The 16,178-nt window shown below is 43.5% G+C and overlaps 1 protein-coding gene across 10 annotated transcripts in view; it reads right to left on the reverse strand.

Annotated features, from left to right (window-relative positions):
* Positions 1–16,178, reverse strand: part of SCAI (suppressor of cancer cell invasion) — a 31,668-nt gene that overhangs the window by 5,153 nt on the left and 10,337 nt on the right. For 9 of the 10 annotated variants that reach the window (XM_065035399.1, XM_065035397.1, XM_065035395.1 and 6 more), the window contains 12 exons: positions 15,343–15,474; positions 11,093–11,188; positions 10,392–10,478; positions 9,743–9,841; positions 8,763–8,859; positions 7,824–7,922; positions 7,432–7,584; positions 6,505–6,606; positions 6,117–6,218; positions 4,778–4,856; positions 2,595–2,694; positions 2,118–2,199 (listed from right to left, as the gene is read on the reverse strand). In XM_065035399.1, the coding sequence (XP_064891471.1) occupies positions 2,118–2,199; positions 2,595–2,694; positions 4,778–4,856; positions 6,117–6,218; positions 6,505–6,606; positions 7,432–7,584; positions 7,824–7,922; positions 8,763–8,859; positions 9,743–9,841; positions 10,392–10,478; positions 11,093–11,188; positions 15,343–15,449 (1,203 nt within the window). In that variant the 5' untranslated portion in view covers positions 15,450–15,474. The remainder of the gene's footprint in view (positions 1–2,117; positions 2,200–2,594; positions 2,695–4,777; positions 4,857–6,116; positions 6,219–6,504; positions 6,607–7,431; positions 7,585–7,823; positions 7,923–8,762; positions 8,860–9,742; positions 9,842–10,391; positions 10,479–11,092; positions 11,189–15,342; positions 15,475–16,178) is intronic. The other variant, XM_065035394.1, reaches the window with a different exon arrangement.

The raw sequence follows: 16,178 nt of genomic DNA on the forward strand, positions 1-16,178 counted from the left end.
ACCACCCAGCTGGAGACCGAAGCAGATCCTCCACGCTCGGGGAGCGGATTCGCCAGGGTTCGCTCCCACCTCCTCTGCTCCGTGTCCCAGCGCGTTCGGAGCCAGAGGCGCCTGCCCTGTGCACCGTGGCAGCAGCTCTGGCAAGGAAGGCCCCACCTCTCCGTGCACAGAGCCCCCCACCAAGGCTCAAACACACTCTGGTTTCAGAGTTGGCTCTGGTTTGATACTTCAGCACTCAAGTTTTCCGACAGAAGTGCTGCTGCTTTTTAAAATGTGTGTCATATACAACTCTTTCCAAAAAAGAACTACCTGTCATCTCCACAAGAAGTCACTTCCCACATAAGCTTTACTAAGCTGAGTGTTTATACCACATCACCGGCCAGGGCCTTCCATTCTTACTGGCTGGAGCGTTTGGTTTGGTTTGGATTTTTTTCAAGACTTTGCATTTGACCATAATCTTAGAGAACCAGAGCTACATGAACATACCGATTTAAAAATATGATTTCATCCACGTATACAGTGGTAACTTTCAAGATCACAGCCGTCTATATTTAAATGTAAGTGCTGAAAAAAATTCACGGCTTTACGTAGATATGCTCGATTTGCAGTTATCTTCCACTTTCGGCTAAATATATAGCGGAGGAAGCTGTTCAAGTGCTGCTGATTTGACAAACTGGCGAGGCACTTCCTGGCAGGACTGACTTCCAGTCACCACCATTTAAGGCCTCCAGAGAGAGGCAGAGATGAGAACGCGTGCGGGAGAGCAGCAACGGCTGCAGAAAGAGAGGTGTGAGCAGTTGCCGTTACTGCCAGCACTGCTAGCAGTGACATTTAAATGTCAGGATAGCTCCAGTCCCATCAGAAACCATCAGAGCAGCCGTGTGGAAAAAGTCGGTATGCTGACTGCAACTTCTTTCACAATTGCACAGAACCTCTTTGCTTGTGCCAGTGCTCGAGTCTACAAAGCATTTCGCAGCACAGCCAGAGGAGAGTCGCAGTACAGCCCCATCAGTATGTTCTGGCGACAAGGAACCGAGCACGTAAGCAGGCACAGAACGACGACAAGCAGGCTATAAATACAGAGACTGAGAGCTCTGCCAGCTACCTACAGCTGAAAGAAACCAAAACCCCAAAACCTACCCCCACACGTCTACCTGCCCAGGTTGAGTAGCAACGGATTGCGAAGGGAAATGTGTCAGGTCAAAATTCCATTGCTCAAAACAGAACTATTCTGAATTATACTGACCCCTAATTTAGTACCTCTCACTGGCCAACAAACGCCTTTAAAACAACCAACATAGACTGTGGATGCTGAGCAAGGACCAAGCTCATCTGGCCACTAGACGGCCCCGTTCCTCCTCTGAAGCGCAGCTGTGAGCTTCACTTCCCTCCCTGCACGTAATGGGGCTATAAAAAGGAAGACACAAGGAAGTGGCACTTTCCCCAGCTGTAGCACATTCTGATCGTCCCATTCATGAAGTGCCGTAACACCAGCCAGATGCAACTGCCACTGGAAACGCCTGCTACTGTATTACCCGAATTGCAGATTCCCAAGGTGATCTGGCATGGAGTAATTCTCCTGAAAGTCCACAGCACCCTGGGAAGGCGGCTCCTTGTCCGAGATATACCACTCTACAGCAACACCGGACGCTAATGTCAGTCTTGGTATTTCCTTCGTTCAGATACTTTTCAGACACAGACACCCCATGTCTTATAAGACCAGGCTCAATGCTTTGACTCCTTTCTGTTGCTTAAAATCAACTGAGTGTTGGATGACTGGAAAAAAAAGAAGCAGATTAGTTATCTCCCTCCCCCATGCACACACACCGAGATTTGTCTTTGGTATATAACAAAAATAAACCTCCCACCAGAGACCTTGGAAATCTTGAACCTTTTTTCCCTCCAGGAGGATTTATTACTTTCCAATGAGCGGCTGTTCATGTGCTTCTCCTTCTTGTTTCTATTCATAGGATCAGATCCTGACTAGCATGCACAACCTCAAAAGAAAAGAAAGACTGAATACAAACTGTTTAAAAAAATAGCCCGTTAAAAGTGAAAGCTAACTAGGGGTTGACACTGTGTCCTATCGCACGAGCAGCTGCCTTCAGGAGCCTTACCTTATAGGCAACACTGTTTGAAGAGTCCACAATGATAAACAGGGGCTTTCTTGTGAAAGGGTAAAGATCTCCAGGGTGAAGACTGAAAAGAGAAAGGGACGCCTCACAGAGCGCTAGAATTGCCGCAGAGCTGCGCAGCGCACCAGTTCCTCAGGCACAGCAAGCACACTCCTCATTCCTCAGACTCATCCCCAGAGATTAACTGCAAAACTAATTCGGCATTCTCTGTAATATGGGCCACTGCACTTAGTAGTTCTTTCCAAATAAGAGGTGTTTAGCTTTTGGGGAAAGTCATCCATCATTACTTTGAAGCTTTCCAGTAACAAATAATTTACATTAAGTCACAGTGATACTTTTTGAGTGTTTATATCACCATTTAAAGTTGCGTATTCGTCTCTAATTGCTCAACTTCAGGCCAATCTACATCCTGATGTCCTGCACTGAAGAGTTTGAACTGCGAGGCTTTGGTGCCCTTACCAGTGCATCTCCTTGTACGCCTGGTTCCGCTTGTGGAGAGCATCCCCGTTTATGATGTCGCGGTTGCTGTTTGTCAGAACACCACCAAAATCATACGGACCTACACGTGGCAAAAGCAGCGTGACAATTAGCGGAGGCAACTCACCCGTTACGGATTTAATGATTATATGAAAGGGAGGAAACAACCACAAATACCAGAAAACGAAGCAAATCTGAACAACTACAGTTTTAAGGAGGGAATGAAGGAATGTGGAGACTTTACTGACTAGATATTGGATTTTATGCATTTTGAGTAGTTTCAGCATCTACCAAATAGAAGCAAGCAATCCAACTTCATAACTTCTACTTTATTTATTAACTATTTACCCATAAACATAATACAAAAGATCCAAATATCGACTCAGGTTACTCTACACAGCAAAGAGATTAAAACCCATCACACGTTTCATATGGGACAATCAATGCCTCTGTAAAATTGCTATATGAGCTAGTGTATCCTAGGTGCAAAATTTGATCAAAAAATAAGGCTAAATCAATCAAAAACTCTGTAGCCTCTTAGAATAGATACATTACTATCATCTGCAGTTATAACACTGCAAAGGGAGGAGAATGAATACGCTTTCAATGCTCCTAGAAGGGACAGAGCAGTTTTAACCAGATTTCAGATCTCCAGCATAGGTTTATGTTCCAAGATTTCAATACAGAATTCACAAATGCACACAGCCTGACGTGTTCCTACGATGAGCTCAAGAAATATTCTACCAAGTTTGCACAGCAGAGCCAGCCACCTAACTGATGGAGAGCAGAGATGAACGAATGGCTATAAAAATGTCAAATCCTACACAAAAAATGTGCTAGAGATACTGGGGAATGTCCCCGCCATTTAGATGGGTATGAAATGTCACTAGTGAACTAAAGTATTAGGATTTCCTCATTCTGTTATACATTTGCAGAGTTAGTTGACTCATATTTGGCCACCAAACGCAATTTTGTCAGGTTTGGATCCATAAGGCACCTTTCAATTCTAAGGGAAGCTTTGGGAATACAAGATTAGGAACAGAACATACATTAATTTCGCACTGTTACAAACGTTTCCTGTGATCTGTCAAACACAAATGGCTCACAGGCAATAAACAGTGCAACTTGCAGCTGCTCTCCCTTTTAATAAGGTAGAACTTTCTCGTCTGTGCAGACTACGCTACCTTATTAAAAGAACACAGTTGCGATGGGATTTGTTGAATGGAAACTGAAGCCTGAGTCGGCAGCTCCGCCGATGGCAGAGCCCGGACACCTCTACAGCAAGTATTACACTGGAACAACACATGCAGTGAAGTGGACAATACACAGGCGCTAAGGAACACTGTTTAGTTAGAACCTGTCACCAAGTTGCAGCAAAAAGGAAAATGTTAAAGTGTTTAAAGAAAAAAATCACTGCCACAATGCAGAGCTGACAGGGATTTTTTTTCCTTTAACATTTTGAGAGCTCCGTACACCATGCGTTGGGATGGACAAGGCATGCGTCTTATAAAGGAATGCAAGTCTCAAACGGATGAGGTGGGTACAATATTTAGGATGTTAAAAACTTTCTTTTTTCCTTAAATGACATGAACAGATCTTTGGGCTGTATTTACTTCAGCCAACCAGTTTTTGGCTTTTATATTGCAGCTGCATCCAAATATTCTGCTAGGGTGCAAAGAACAGGAGGATGAGGTGAAAGGAATTGTCAAAAATCATGAGAAGGGCTTGAATTGTCAGGTTAACACGCGTGCAAATAGAACAGTCCCTGCAGACGCTTCAGCCCTTTTGCCATCCATCTCCTGAGCACACGTTCTCATAGCGCTGGAGATTGGAAAGAATCAAAAATGCCATTTGGCCATTTTATTAACTCTGCACTGAGGCATCGACCGAGCCATGTGGTCTTCACAACTGGCAAAGCTTTTAATGCTTCAGGTGCATCAAAAACTGGGTATGTCCTTTGCAAAGGTCTCAGGTTAATGCATACTAATGAAAGCACAGGGAATTAACTCGTTTGTGGAAAAAAAGGCTATCTTACTAAGTAGACATGAGAATAAAATTGACTTGTCTTTTCAAAGGAGCTTTGTGACATCTTTCTTGGTCACTTGTCCTGGAACATAAAGAGAATTCAAGCCCTGTTCATGACAGGGAGCATTCCTTTATTGTACCTTCACTATCCGAACGACCTGTTGGAAACACGCCCGTGGCAGACAAGTAAATCAGCAGCACGCTGTTCGCAGGCAGCTCCTGAAATTCAGATAGAGAAGAGTGGCAAGGGAAGGAATGTGTAAGTTTATTTTAACATTCAATCATCATCTTCATTAATACATTGCTATTTAAGATTGTGCTACTCCTTCTGGCTTCCCTTCACCCTGTTCTTTGTGTATGTACATCCCCATCCCCTCAACGGGTGAGCGTGCAGACAAAAACAAACTGATGAGACGTTCATACCTTTTTTCCACTCAGACCTCTAGGCTGCCATTAGAGACTCAAGCAGCACTAAAACAGCATCTGCTTCCGCACAGACTCTCGTACTATCTTGCCAGATCTGAGGCCTTCCAAGATATGGAAACCAAAAGCTGCCAAGATCGTGCAGACCTGAACTCCCAAACAATTCAGGGTCCGACAGGAGGTTCTTTGTTTCCAAATACCCCAGAGTCTGCAACACCTGCCTCTTCCCTCTGACCCTTCTCAGCTGGACAAGCACAACGCATCAAAGTTTCCGTACAGACCTGTACAAGAAATCTATTTGCCACCTTTCTAATGAACTGCCTGCACGAGGGAACAGATGCTTCTCATTTCTGCAAAAGGCTGAGCACCCAAAGTTCGGAGTCCTACGGATGCACTTCAGCTCACCAGCCGCTTCTTTACAGCTGTTTCTTGAAACAAACTGAAACGTATTTCTTTATGGGGTTCATATTCTGTTTTTACCACTAAATCCTAAGTTGCTGACTTGTACAGTCATAATTAAGCATAATGAGCACAGCAACTTTGCTAAATTAAAATACGCATAGCAACTGTATTAAAAAACGTCTACAAATGTATAGATTGTTTACATGGAAGAGAACAGCAGGTAATGAAATAAGACAGGCAGATAAAACTGCAGCATGTGCAGGACAGAAACAGTTCCAGTGGGCTACAGACCTGGAGACCTCCCAGGCACACGGTGCTGAAGAGCAACAGCTTCTTGACACAATTCCCTGATTTTGTGCTATGTTTGGCACAACATGAAACACAAGAACACCCTTAAGATTCTTCTGTTCTCCAGACGGCCTATCTCAGAAATATTTCCTATATAATATATATAGGAGATAGATAAACTTTATCTAGAAAACTTATATATGTCTGTATATGTAAATGCCTGTATATATGCGTGACTACACAGGTACAAATAAAATTACTAGATAAAATTAAATCATACACAACTCTCTCAAGCACATTTTATTCAGCGTCACATACCATTCTGAATATTTTTCTATTACAAATAAATTCACCAATTTCACAAACCTTAAACGATGCTGCTAAAAATGTATACAGCTGGCTAAAAGTTGGTTTATAAAGCAGATATTTATGGGGGTTTTCCCGCCTGGCTGGTTTCTCCGTGGACTCCTGTTGAGAAAAAACAAAACACAACATATTTCCCACACAAAATCATCTCTACATGCTGCATTTCCTACTAGAGGGTAAAGCAAGATGCACACTATTTGAACTAGAACACTACTTGGATCCAACTCCACAGGTTTGAGCTACTCCTCACTAACTTCTAGAAAGGTTATACCAGCTTTACTAACCTGCTCTGCACAGTGACAATACTGAACGAGGACATCCTTTAAAACAAACCAAACAAAAGCCAGTTAAGATCCGTTGCCAGGCTTGTCACTGAAATGGAACTGACCTGCATTCCAGGTTTGTTCATTTGTGACGCTAAATTCATTGGTTCCCTTTCAAGAGCTTGTAGCATTCGGAACATATCAATTGTTAATTCACTGAACTTGACCTGCAAAAGAGTCAAACAGTTTATTCTGCCAGATGCAGATTAAACAGTATTTCTTTAGAATTATCTGGGTAAGGGATTCAACTGCACAGCAGACAGATCATTATCTGTGTCTCGGGGATCTGAACCTCTAAAGACCTGTCAATAACTTTTAGAAGAGCTCACAAAGGACAAAGTCTATTTATTAGTGGTCTCCCAAGCCAGTTCACTGCAGTGCAGACCCCTACTTCACAAATTAGACTTTTCTGAGGTGTTTACAAATCAAGCGGTAAAACCACCACGTACTATGTATTTACACAAAACCTGAAAAAGATACACAAACTGTCGTTTAGATACAGCTGCCTTGCTTACCTGAAAAAAGAGCTCAGAAAGAAGTCATTAAGTCTGTACAACTTCACATCATCATCTAAAAACCAGGATCTTGAATGTCTTTCGAAAACTCCTTCCTGTTGCAACTGAAGCTGCGACAAGCTGGAGCATGTCACGTGAAAGCTTAATTCAAGCTTTTTCTAGACATATTCCAGAGGCCTCTCAAGCTGGAATGTTGTTAACAACAATCCACTATATGAAAATCAATTGTATCTACTTAATTGAGATGATGGCTATAAGCAATAAGAGGTCTCTACCATAGGTCTGATATCTAACATTTCATTCTTAGCTCTTATTTCTGAGAACCTCTTCTTCTCCCTGGCACTGCAAACATCAGAATAAAACTATTTTCCTGTTTGTCTCTATTGGAATCCCTGCTGTACGATCAGAAGGGATGTCACAAAGGCAAGGACTCTGAACTCCCAAGATACAAACCCAAGTCCCTGGCATTTCTTTTACCTGGTTGTTGCAGTTCCCAATAATTAGCGCATCTGCAAGAGCAAGCTGTCCCACTATCATCCCCTGCTCCAGCAGCGGAGCTCCAGTTTCAGAGAGCCTGTTAGAGGTGATTACAATGGTGTTGTCATCATTTAAAACCATGACAGGATCTGCCTAGAAAAAGCAACCAGAATAAATCAGGAATTCAAGAAAAAGTAGAGATTTGCAGTCAGAGAGAAGTCCAAAGGTTTTGACACTTAAACATTTCATAACTGAGGCAGATTTTTTAAATTAATTTGCCATACATATATTTTGTGTGTGGGCTACAGAGTAATGCCTTACTGCCCGGAAAAGCAACAGCTCTTAGGGACTGCAAGCAAGCACATGGTACTAAAAGGGACTGGTATTCTCACCTCGATAAATGCTGCCACTTCCTGAAGAACCAGGTTCCACTCCACCTGATCTTCAGTATTAAACCGATGTGTGTAGTCCTCAATTTCATCTGACAGCTCCTGATGTAAAAAGTTCAACGACAGACACAGTCACTTCTTACACCGAGAGCTTAACAGGCAGGCAGTAGCTCCACAACTTGGTTAGCTGTGCTGGCCTTTAAGAATAATAATTTTTAAAAATATTACTTGAGAACATATGCAGCGCACTTATGACTAACATGCCAGCCAAAACGTGCTCTTTCAGGAGACAGAATGCCAACGTTACACTGAATTTTGGCACTGCAAAGTATCTTTTAAGTAGGTCCAAATGCAAAGAATAGCTGGAGTTAAGTATAACTATCCCACTCACATACAGCTACGTCAGTGGTTATTACCATAAGCTATGGATACCAAGGACTCAAATTTCAGCCTACAAGTAAGCTTAAATCCACTGAGGAAGTGAACAGTATGGCTTTTTTAGCTGCTGCTAGGCTAAGCCAGCAGTTCAAGTAAGCTTAGACACAAAGGCAGCAATGCGACCTACACAAACTGTCAGTTGCAGAAGCTGCTTACAGCAAGGTTGTTGGAAGGGTCCAATTTTGTAGTAATATCTACATCATGTAGCAAGGTTCAATTTTGACGGATCTCTAGAAGGTGCAGAAGGTATTCAGGATGTGTTCTAGACATGGGTCAGAAGTTTGGAAGGGAAGAGAAATAAGCTCAACATCAAACAAGGAGACACTGGCTTTCCAAGCAACAGTGTGTCATGAACACTTGCTGAGGGGGATCTAATTAGGTCATCGATCCAATGAGTAATATTGCAACTGAAATCGGCTATATTATGTTTTCCTTAATTAGGAGAAAGCCCTGAAAAAACAGCAACCTCCCACCCCTTAGCACCTTTATCCTTGTTTAATGTACCTTTACAAGGTCCTTTACAACATCCATCTTGTTGAGCAAGAGACAAACCACTATGAATCTTGCATAGTAACGCAGCTTCTTAACCACCAACTCAGGCCTAAACACAACAACAAAAACCACAGTCAAATTCGAGATGAAAATAGAACAACCTTGTCCAAAATGGCTCAAGCACTCAGGCTGAAATGGAGAGATTTTTGAGAAGATGATAGGATCAATAGATATCAGAAGGGAGCAGAGTAATCTTCACCTTTTGTGGCACACAGCTGCATTGAGACGTCAGCGAGACTAGAGATGTGCAATTTGTTTGAGTCCAGAGCGGCTCGGCAGGAAACTCCCTAACTAACCTGCATTTATCTGGATGGTGACTTCAGATCATTTCTTCTTTAGAACCACAGAATCACACTTTAATGAGGGAAAGCAGATTTACTGGCCAGAATATAAGATCAGGATCCAGAACTGAGTTCTCTACCTACTCTTATTTATATCTATGTTCTTGGCAGGCAGCACATTTTCTGCCCTGCACAACACAGCCCTGTTCTGAGTGTACCTTTCTCAGAATAGCGTCTGAAAGGAAGATGTTAGGCCTCCTGGAGCTCTTGGACCTTGTCCAGTCAGTGACACAGGGCTGCTGTACTGCAGTGCTGACGGATGTTCCCCTGAAAAGCCTGACTAGAATCAAACAGGTTTCTCTGCTCCAGCCCAACTGACCCATCTTCCAGCACTGACACTGCTCAGGACTCCAAGCGACTGAACTTGAGGGCTAATAGCTTTCTAGCCAGGGCCAGATAAAATATTCCTCAAGTCATACAGCAAAGTTTTTGATTATAACACTGAGATTTTTTTAATCATGGCAGGAGGATTAAAAGAAATTTCCTTCAACAACACTGATTCTACCCCAGTTATCTCCTACAGCTTATAGATTTGCTGTGTTCACACAACACTCTGGTCTTCAAAGACCAAGGGTGTGCATTCGGACATACCTGTCTTCTTTGTTGACCTGGGAGTAGTATGACCTCTGCCTAATTGCTGAGTAGAAGGAGAAAGCCTCGTTGAGATAGCTGGTTTCTGAAGTGCGCAAGCTGCAGAGGAAGAATCGGATTAGCTCAGGGCTTCAGATGGGAATCCGTGCCAAACCCTCCTTCCTGCCCCCTCAGCCATCTTGTGCATCCATGGCAAAACTCTCTCAAGTAACATCCTAGGAAAGCCAGACTCTCATTCTTTGTGCCTGCTGACATATTTCAGAGCTTGGTTTCAACCTCAGACAACCAAATCCGCCCCATCTTGTACCCATATGTACAGGTGACAGGTTAATTGCAAATTTTAAATGAATGTTAAGCTTCCAAACTTGTAAAGCACACTTTTGCACAATTGTCAAGTGCAGCACACACGGAAGACTTAGAGACGCTTTGAGACGGGAGGTAAATCCTCAGACAGCAGCAGCCTGACCAGCACTGTGGTACCGGGCTCACCGGTGCCGCTCTCTGCAGCGCCCCCGTGCCGTCCCCGGGGCCTTCTCATCCAGAAACAGGCATCACGACTCATTTCTCCTGACTGAGTATGCAGATGTTTGGCATGGAGCAGCCACTAACACTGCATTCCCCCACGGAATCCTTTTCTGTGCTTACTTACTAATAATGGTAATAGAGCTGCCCAATCTTGGAAGCAATTTCCCCAATTTGCCACCGCTTCAACCCATACCGATTGTCCAACACTTGTCTATTTCGCAAGAGAGAAAAGAAAGATTAAAAAGCATTCCAGAATTTCTCAGAACATCACAGCAGACAAGACAAAGAGCCATTCCGGGGCCAGATTCAGCTTTCATTTCTGGCCCGGCATTCCCAGTAGCAGCCCCTCGCAGAGCCAGCGGCGCTGCCTACGCACCCCAGAACAAGCACCATCTATCTTGCATAAACTAGACCTAAGTGTGTTGCACAAAATGCACACAACAAAAGGTCGCAGCTTCCCAGGAGAACACTCAGACTCCACAGCCAACGTAAGGTGTGAAGGATCAGGGCCCACGCTGCAGCAAGACGCTTCACACCACTCCAGATGGGCTCTGCGCTGCGGAAGCCACCAGCCCCGCTTCTCCTGGGTAATGTATTACAGCAACAGGCATTTAAATAGAGCAAAAGGTTTTGCTGAAAAAGTCACACTGAAAACTCTGCAACATTTTAATTCATTAGAATGTGAGCACGGCAGGAAGCAACTATTTCCCCCCCTTCAGGCTTGAATAATAGTGAAATCTCAATCCTAACTGCGGCCCCCAGATGTGCCAGAGATTAAAGCTGCACTTAAATCCACAGACACGTCTGCCTACAACATTCCCTTACCGATGCTGCTGTTGAAACTTCCAGAGTTTGGTGTAAACGTCAAATGTTCGCCCAAAATAGGATTGCCACTGCTTTTGGCCATACTGAGGTAAATCCCTGCAGCAGACAAGAGACAAACACAGAGTTTGTGTCAATGTCAGGATGGCTTTGTTCAGAATCCACTTGAAACGCTTTATGGCTCTGCCTGCACCCAGAACTACAAGAATCATCATTCCTGTAGTTTCTCAAAAGCTGTTGTTACTGGAACCTGCAAGAAAATCCCGATTAGCTTGCAGGAGGCACATACATGAAGATCTGACCACAGCATCCCTAAAAACATGCCACAAAACAGACAGTATAGCCATTTAACATATATACAAGACAAGACTGCATATGCATATATTTGAGAAAGAAAAGTGTTAAATTTAATAAGCAAATCCACAAGTTTCAACGTTTAAAAAAAGTGAATACAAAACAACACTAAAATTGATCATTAAAAAAAAAAACAACCAACCACCTGAGTTTCCTGGCACTAACTTCAAGAATGACTATATTAGCAAGTTGGCTCAAAGAACCCTACAGTAGCGAATTGGGCTCTCCAGGCCAAGTCACTCAGGACGCTGGAGCAATAGTCTAACATAAGGAGACAAGAAAATACCCTTCTCTCGAGCACTGGTAAGTAGGTATGTGCACAAATGAAGAAATAAGCAGGTAACTATTTGCTGGTGATGCGTGTGCGTATATTCCTCAGTGAGCTAAGCTAAGTAAGACACCTGCCCTTGCTCACTCTTGTCCCCCTCAATTCTGTACCTTCCTGTGTACGAGCGTAAGCATTCTTGTAAAGCCTACAGTTCAGCTCGCTGCACTGCACTAGTTTAAAATCTATGAAAATTAGTGGCATTTTAAAAAGCCTCCGCTAGCACGGCGCACTCGTGTCTGGCCGTTGTCGCCCACAGTCGCTGCTGGGTGTCCACACATGTATTTCTCCAGCAGCCTGCTCGCCTAATTGCAGCTGGCATAGCTGCACAATACCCTCGATTCCTCGGCTCCCCAGGGAACGGGAAAGATCTCCATGGAAACAGACAGCAGAACTTGTTCTTTTGATAGTATTCTGACATGGCTGTAATAAAACTTCATTTATGACAATACATTACCGTGGTTTCACCACAGATTTTTGCAGACAAGAGCTGCCATGCGTTTACTGTTTTGTGTTCCGAACATAGTGCATGCTGCTCCCATGTATGAAGAAATTTTGCTGTGTGAAAACACAAAAGAGGACATTTAATGCAGTTTTTTTTAATTCAACCAGAGGATCTGCATTATTTGGTGAGAAATAGCCCAAAAGAATACTAAAGTCTCAGTCGATTGCAGACAGGATTATTAATACAGCTCCTCCCGCTGCAGAAGAAAAGGAATATATGATCTATAAGCAATAACACATCCAACTTGAGGGCAAAAGACCTACGTTTTAGCAAGACATGTTGCTGCTTCCAGATCTCCAGAAGGATACTAGAGCAGTATGGAGAGAAAACAGCAGCAGCCTCCAGGTGTGGGGTGTGCATGGCTGAGGACGCGGCACCGGGGCGGCGGGGCAGCTCCCGCTGCTGCTCCGCACCACCAGCTCCACGCGAGGAGTGGCAGCAAGAAGGAATCCAGACACAGAGGAGGGAATGGAGATGCTTTGATTTAGGACAGTTCTATCCGGACATGAAGACCATTACACACTTCATTACAATGGCCTCCAACGAGTGGAAACTGCTTCCACTTTCTTGGCTTTTAAAACACTCTAAGCTGGACACAAAGACACAAGCTCAGATGTTCTATAAGGACGGATTTCCCCCACGGGGCACAGAAGACTGGCTCACTTGCCACACTAGGGTGGCTGGTGAACAAATTCCAGAGACAGTCTAGAATTGTGTCCAATCTTGCCATCCAGTCTCAGCAAAAGCCAGCACCGTTTATGTGCTCATAATTCATTTTCCATCAGAAGCTCCTTCCAGCCACGCTGTTGGCAGAAGCCAGATAATACTGGCTGGAAACCAAGGAAAGGTGCTGAAGTTTGTTTGGTCAGCACCGCATGGAAGCTGTCACATGGGGACAACTTCCAGAGACCTGCAGATGTTGAGCAAGTCCTAGACACTGAGCAGTACACTTCAAAAAGAAAGGTTACAATAACTGCAAGTTTAGCATTCAGAGCTTTAAATACATCCACAATTTTGACAGATGATAAAAAGACAATTTCCTTTTATGTCCATAGGCTCATGGTAATTACAGACTGCTGTTCCCAGAACCTAAGCAGCAGTGGGATAGCGGCGTTGTGCTGTAGCTTCCCCATACACGCTTTCTCTTTCCAGCCTTATTCCAAGAAAAAGGTGAGTGGGGAAAGGAGAGAAGAGAGCAATCGGAACATACTTCATTGAGCTGTTTCCAACTTATAGCTCAGGGTGTTCAAAAAGGGAGTACAGACACCAGAAAGACAATCTCCCCTCGAAGCTACTCCAGCAGGCACAGCCACCAAAGGATGGTATCACTGGTAGTGCGAGCATCAAGTATACTTTGGAGCAGCCACCTTGGCAGATCATCATATGTTTTCCTCAAATGCTGTATTTGGCATCCGTACTGGGAAGAGAGGAAGGAAACGCTACTGAAACAAAGACGTGGCAGGCTGAGCCTTGCGTTTTGGCAGCAGCAGCAGCTCAGCAGCTGCCAACGCAGCTATAGGCTCAGTCCCTGGAGCTGAAGTGCCCAGAGGAGGTTTCAGGAAGGAAATCATTGCTCTCCTGTCCCTCCCCATCACTTCTTTTCCATGAAACATGGGGGGGAAAAGAGAATGGCATAAAACACAACAGCAAAGGCCATTGTCATCCTCAAAACAGAAGACGGCAGGCATGAACCTAATGCATTTATTACGCTAAAGGGCAAAGCAAGCAACTGGATTAAGAATTAGGATATTTGCCAAGTCATTTCCAGGTGAACTACCCAGAAGAGAACACGCACTAACAGAGGAGATATCTGAAAATTATGATGCTGCTTTATCCAGTCATTTTGCCCATAGGAATCACAGGCATTACAGGTGAAATGGTTGTCAAGTTCAGAGGAAGAAGCAACTACATTAGTCGTGCCAGGACGCAGGCGGGCTGCTGCTCGGGTATGTTCTTATTTTCACACAGCAGAGCCAGCTGCTGAAGCCTGTCTCTCTATTTTTATTGCCCAAATTTCATCCAAAAGTACTTTCTATTTTCTTCTAGCTGATAAGGAGGTTTCTTTTTGGCAAAGTACCATGGATACACATGGAAACTACATCTCTGATCTGGAAATCTGATACAAGCACTAACTACCCCCATGCCCGGAGGAAAAGCCAGAACGGCTGCAGCACTGTCACCTCTGTGATCTAACTTGAGTGTCACGATCCACACATGGACTGTATGAATCTGTGCTCTGCAGTGACTCAGGCCAACTTCAAGCAAGCCAATGTAATGACATAAAAGGTCCTGGAAATCCTGGCCTCAAGATCTCAGCCCTTTTGGTTTTGGCTGTTTCAGGAGGTGCTGAATGTATCACCAGAAACTCCTTGTCTCTGCTGTCCATTTACCATTCTCATTTTGGAGCACAAACTGTTTGTTTTGGATCTGGTAATCAACTTCTAAAGCACATGAAAGGATTATCTATAGTGAGGGGTGGGGGGGAAGGAATTAAAAACATCTTTGCTAACCATCTGTGTTTGAATAACAGCAAGCTATATGGGCCCAAACATACAGTATTACTCAGAGACCAGTAAGAGGCTGAACTGCCAACAAGATATGAGCTAAAAACCATGTCCATTAAGAGACTCTACAGCAAAGCTCCGAAATAAGACAGCTCTTGAATACATAATCTTTAACTCGGCATATATTTATACAAACAGGATGCCTATATCACTGGGGTTTTTTTGCACACTGCTGACTGTCCACAGCCACACCTGGCCCGTGATTGTGCACTTCATATACAACATTTCAATAGGAATTCTATAAGTTTCACTGAATTTCCAACTTCTAGTTTACTGTCAACTGCCATGACTGAGACATTCAGCTCACCTGCTGTCTCAGAAGAAATGCATGAACCTCTCCTCCTACTTACATACATGGTCCGAAACTACCCATATATTGTTCTCTCCTAAACAAACTTACTGGGTTTGAGTTAAAAATATTCATTGTACAACTGACTTCAGCATCACCCACGAAAGCGTATGTTCCAATGCTTTTCTGAAGGAATACTGTCAAAAATGCACTAACCTTAAGCCATTGAATAGCTGTTTAGATTTATCCAATAAGTAGCAAAAGTCTGTCACTGTTTTCCTCTCTGCTTGAGGAATATCATCTTCAGCTCCTCCTGATGACATGATTTCTTTTAGGGTAAACTCAGTCCTATGAAGAAGAAAATAGCCATATTACTCAAAAATCGAGGGCTGCTATGAACTCATCCAGATTAGATGCATGTACAGCTCCATGGGGATGGCGACAAAGAGCATGCAGTTCTCCCACAGGTTACTCTCCTCAAGACTCATTAAAAGTAACAGCTGAGAATCAAAGCATGGGACTAATTATTGCACAATGCATCAGTTAACAGACAAAAATTTAAAACAAAAGTAGTACAACAGTCATAAAATTAAAAAACTTCTGAGGACTGTATTCACAAACACAGAACTGCCAACAAAAGGACTGTAACACAAACAGTACTTGGGTTTCATACTTGGACAAAGAAATCCTCTCTCAATTTGCCTTTTTGCAGAGGTGTTTATCCTGTAGCTATATTTAGAGAGACTTGCCTCAGGTCTGGTTACGTTTCTTTCTCTTCTGGAACTGCTGAAAACATTAGCTCACTAGTTGCTATGGCTAAAACACAGCAACTTTGGACAGAATGCTAAACAACATCCTGCTTCCTCTCTACTGCCCATGCCTGTTTAATTCCGTGGCTTGCACTGCCCAAAATTATACCTGCAGATCTATTTTTACTGATCGTATGAGCAAAATGTCATATTGTACAGTAGTCACCTGAACAGAAAACTAAGATATAACATATTTAATCCTAGTATTGATTAAGTAAAGGAATATTTTTGAAGGAATATCTC

This window comes from Columba livia, chromosome 19, assembly GCF_036013475.1.
Source record: "Columba livia isolate bColLiv1 breed racing homer chromosome 19, bColLiv1.pat.W.v2, whole genome shotgun sequence".
Classification (NCBI taxonomy): Eukaryota; Metazoa; Chordata; class Aves; order Columbiformes; family Columbidae; genus Columba; species Columba livia.